The sequence below is a fragment of the Setaria italica genome, chromosome IV (genome assembly GCF_000263155.2).
Source record: "Setaria italica strain Yugu1 chromosome IV, Setaria_italica_v2.0, whole genome shotgun sequence".
In the NCBI taxonomy this organism is placed as follows: domain Eukaryota; kingdom Viridiplantae; phylum Streptophyta; class Magnoliopsida; order Poales; family Poaceae; genus Setaria; species Setaria italica.
The window spans coordinates 38,635,997-38,641,050 of record NC_028453.1 but is presented as its reverse complement, the minus strand read 5'-3'; the positions used below and the strand labels follow the sequence as shown (position 1 = coordinate 38,641,050).

The 5,054-nt window shown below is 46.5% G+C and overlaps 1 protein-coding gene across 14 annotated transcripts in view; it reads right to left on the bottom strand.

Moving 5' to 3' along the window:
* Positions 1–5,054, bottom strand: part of LOC101778128 (F-box protein At2g26160) — a 21,218-nt gene continuing 16,164 nt past the window's right edge. For 9 of the 14 annotated variants that reach the window (XM_022825794.1, XM_022825791.1, XM_022825789.1 and 6 more), the window contains 2 exons: positions 1,004–1,047; positions 21–386 (listed from right to left, as the gene is read on the bottom strand). Coding sequence is in view for 2 of the 14 variants with exons in the window: in XM_022825787.1 (XP_022681522.1) it covers positions 2,228–4,144 (1,917 nt within the window). In the remaining 12 variants the exon portion in view is untranslated. The other 5 variants (XR_002677312.1, XM_022825792.1, XM_022825790.1 and 2 more) reach the window with 3 other exon arrangements.

Here is a 5,054-nt window from a genome sequence, read left to right as displayed (position 1 = left end):
TCAAGAAAATCGATAGCATATAGCACTATACAGAGGAAACAGAGCAGACTGGTACTGTAGCAATTAAGTTGGCATAACAAAGATTCATCAGCCCAATCAGACCAACACCACGTGCTTCAGGTCTTCACAGCCCACAAAGCATGACTCCCCATCCACAAAAATTTCCACTACTGGAGTTATGCACAAATTTGCCTAAGATCAACATCCAAAACTCACAAGTCATCACGTTGGCATGAATCACGGGCATCATCCTCTTATGAAACACTGCCTTAACGCTAGAACAACAGAAAATACAAGGCCAAAACTGCAAAATGATTCCTCGTGCAAGTTAGGCGAAAGAAACATTCCCTTGCTGCACAACTCTTCTGGAGTAGAACTACTGCTACCTGCAGAATCAAGTATGATTTCAGTTTCAGAAGCATTGTAAAAGGGAGAGAACATATTCAGGAGCGTCACGAAGGAAACAGTTTCAGGAGCATCGCAAAAGGGAATCAGCGGAGCGTTGGACATAAGTGCATAATTATTTATTACAATATTAAGATGTGGAGAAAAGCCAGACAATTATTTGTTTGCAGCTACAAAACTCAATTGTTTAGCTTGTCAAGGTTTATTTTGCTTCGATGTTAACTGCACATGAGAATATTAAAACGTCGCCCAACAAAATAAGGGCAGGAATAAGACTTTCCATAGCTATCTCAAGTTTCTTCACATCAGCACCCATAATTTCACTGTTCTTCTGCCCTTTATGATGGAAATGAAACGTAGGCTGTGGAAGAGTAAAATATGGCAAAGGAAGTATCAAGTATTTGCAACATGGATTTCGACTGAAGACTCAAGAAAGCCACATAAGGTACAAAAACATGCTGGCAAACAGTGCATGCTGATAAAACAAATGTCACGCTATTGCCATCCTTGTTTTCAGCTCTATAAACCAAATGATACTGCATTCAATAAAACTAGGTTGTGCAACATCATCACAAAGGTGCAACGAACTAAAACTTACCACTGGTAGACTTTGAGATCGTGAAGCTTATGTCTCAGACCTTCCTGCAAAGCGAGCAAAGGAGCAAGCATTACTAACAAATTTATGTTTGCGAAAGCACCAAGCCAGTGTGCAAGGGCCAAGGGGGCAAACAATAACAGATCAATTTTCAGCTCCTCTATATATTACTGCTGTACATGCAAATAAATGGCATATCGACATATGAAACATGCAACCAATAATATGAAAAATTTATCAATATTAGTCAAAATATAAATTTAACTTTGAAAACAAAGGCTGGACTCATAATTTGCAGCACATAGGAGAGGCCGATTTGATGATCAAATTAGGAATCTTGGATCACCTTAAATTCAACCCACAAAAAGGTATTGCGATCAAAATTACGGAATAAACTAGGCCAAACACAATTCTCTTGATAAAGCAGTTGAAGATTTAGGGCAGTTTGAAATCTGCAGTGTTCCTACAATTTAACAGAAGTGAGGGTCATACAAAAAAAGGCATGCACCTAACCATCTTTGGTTGCATGAATACCTTCTCTGCTATAATCTTTAAAGCAGTTGACAAATGGATAGCCTAACTGACAAAAAGGATATTTTTTTAAAAAAAAATCTTGCAATTCATCTTAGCCAACATGATTTACATTATTTGAGATTTATTGGCTACTGAGAACATAAAGGAAGTGCAGGTGTGCAACAACATCAGGTCAAAGTAATATTGGCTAAAGACAAAAAAAACAAATGGAGGAAGAGACATAAGGGGATCAATGAAGAGCAAGAGCTGGCATGTGGGTAGAGAGGAAAAGGCAAGGAGCCAAGGAGGCCAGCAGGGTGGATCAGGAGTCATATCAACACGCGCAAGGTCATTGAGGGCACGTTGCCTGCTGCAACAGGCGCACTGGACCATGCACAAGTTTTTGGTTGGGTTGCATGCCTGGGCTGGCTACTAACATGCAGGCTTGGAGCACAGGCAAGGGTGGTGCATGGTGAAACAATGGGTACTAATAACTGAAGAAAACCTTGTGCCATGGTGCAAGTGCACCATGGTGAATATACATTGGCTTCGCATCTGGAAGTTCAACAATGCAACAGTTCAAGATGAAGCAGCAAATTGTGACCAAGGGACAAGGGTATTCATATTCCTCAACAGGAAGTTTCTAGCATGTCACCGTAACAGGAAAACTGAAATTTGCACACTTACCACATCAGTGTCAACTTTATACACCCATTAATCCAGGTGACATTGATCTCGGGGAGACCATACCCAAGCGGAAACCATAGGATCAACACGATCAACTGGCGCAAAGACGAAATTATCTGGAAATTGAATTTGATATATTTCTTGGGTGCTGATGTTTATTGCCAAGATTCTATTGTTTCTGACAATACCATCACAATCTTCTATATAAAGGGTGTTGGGGAGACGGCCCGGACAACCTTCAAGTGTGGGTAAAACAATGGACTGGTTGGATCCAAGATACACAGAGTATGGTCCAATATCTGCTACTTGTTCCAGCACATAATCACCATTTTCATTTGCTCTGATGGAAAAGCATAGGGCCTCGACAAGATCAACGTCCTGAATGGATCTGAACAGTACACACATGTACGCTCTTTCCTCACAGACGAAGATATGCTGACCGTTCTTCATCCAGGGGACAATTATTTCACCCTCATATCGTGGTGCTTTTACAGTTGCCATTTCATCATCTAGCCCTCGTGTCACAGCATCAACAATCAGAGTACTGCCCTGAGTAACACCGGCGAAGGATACGTCCTTAAAGAAATTAACAGACCTCATTGGATAATGATTCTGTGCTCCAGGATACTGTGCCCAGGCCCAGTTAAGACTGATCTTCTCATCATTTTCATCTTCCTCACCATCCAAGGTGCCACTATCAGTATCTGCCTCATGAAGCAAACCATTATCAGCCTCACCATCGTCAATCTGCCGGACGTAAAGCTGAGTCATCTCCTCGCCAAGAGCAATGCCATCGACAAGTACCAAATGATCCTTAATAGCATTGTCGTTGATCAGCGCAAGCACAACCTTGTCATTCCTTTGGAACACTCCTTTAGGCAGGAGGTCATCTTGCAAATTAGGCATTGCCACACGGTAACCACAAGTCAGGCAATTCAAAAGCAATCTGCCCGTGCTGATGTTTTGTGTTGCGATAAGGCCATTCACAGCTCCCCAGCAGACAGAATCACCTGGGGGGGGATGCAGAGAATGAACTTTCTCCATTGCAGGAGGATCATTCCCGCGGGACACAACCTTCATAACCGTAATTAGTTCAGGTGATGGGGGGTGGCGACTGACAATGAGAAGTGGACCTGCGATCTCAAAAGAACTACTCCAGACCTTGCAAACTGATCTCATCTGCGCTACCTCAGTTCTGGATCCAGACTTGAGCAGCTTCTGGGCAATGCAGATAATCAGATCACTAGGCAGGTTTCCCGCAATAGCTGCCCTCGGTCCACCAGCATCTCGACCACGTGGCCCCTTGGCCACTGCCTCATCGCCGGACGAATCTGTCTCACGAAGAATTTTATCGCACATGGTGGATTGGCGAAGCTGTACCTCCTCAGCGCAGTCACGGCTCGCCAGCGCCTCCTCGGTTTGACAGGGAGAGCAGCGCAAAGAAGGCGATGCGTAGCGGCGGGGATGTACCTCCTCAGCAAACGGGCCGCGTGGCGGGGAAGGGAAGGGGGCGGTGGTGGAGAGGGCGGTGCTCCACCATCTCGAAGTCATCTTCATCGATGCCTTGTCCCGAATTGAAAGCTCCAGACATTGAGCGATCTTGAGCAGCAAATCCCTGGGGATCATATCCCCGCTGCACAGCTCCAAGGCGCAGCGCTCGCCAGAGGATAGGGGTGGAGGGAGAGCACCAGGGATCACCTCCATCGCCGAAGGCGTTGGCAGGTGGGGGAGGCGAGAAAGGGTTAGGGTTTCGTCAGAGGACGGCGGATTTTTCAGAGGATTCGGAATTAGAAATTGGAATAGGGGCAGAAGGAAGGGGAATAGTTTTGAGGGAGTCCCTGCAGGGCGCCGCGGCGGGCACGGGCGGGATCGACGAGGCTTTCCGTTAGACTGGGCCGGCCCCTGCAACCAACCATTCCGTGATTTGGGCTCAATGTGTGGCATATGAAAAGAAATGCATCGTGGTCGACCTGAAGCCTAAGAGCAACTCCAAGAGTACTTCAAAAAAATTCTTCCTCAAAACTATGTATTGGGGGTTCTTTCAAAAAAAATTTCCCCCAAAAACATATCAATCCACAGCAGATCGCTAATAAATAACCCCCAATATTTTAAAACAGGCCACGTCATCGTATTGGGCCCATCGGAAGGGACACGCGAGCGTGCGGGAATCAGGATTGGGGGAGGAATGCCAACGCTAAAATATACGCGGTGGTAGGCTGTTTTTTAGCGTTGCTAAAAAATTGGGGAAGGTTTGGGTAGACTGTTGGAGTTCGTTTTTTCTCCTTTTTTCCCTAAAAAAAGTATTGGGGTAAGATTAGCGGCCTCTTGGAGTTGCTCTAATTGCCTAAAGGGTGTCGTGACAATGTCCAGAAGCATAATTGTACCTGAACGTTACAGGTATCTTTACCTATTATTAAAGCAAGTAACACCTCTGCTCGAATTTTCGTACGTCGTGGTAATTTTGCAGAAAACCCCCTGAGCTTTTGTGTAATCAACCCGCAGTCCATTTTATGAATAGTCTGGGTGTCGGTTTGAAAAAGGAGGAAAGAGAGGGGGTTTAAAGGGAAAGTTCATTTCTAAATTACGCCGCCGCCCCCCCCCCCCCCCACCCACCCACCCCGCCTCCCCGGTGAGCGGCGCGCGGGGTGTGAGTTTGACGGCGGTGGGGCGTCGCGACCTCCGGTCCCGTCTCCGCGTCCGCACTACCTCCCCTTCCGACGCCGGTACCGCACGCCGCCCCCCCATCCATCCCCCCGACCTCCGCTCCCGTCTCCGCGTCCCCACTACCTCCCCTTCCGACGCCGGTACCGCACGCCGCTCCCTTCTCCGCGTCCCCACTACCTCCCCTTCCGAC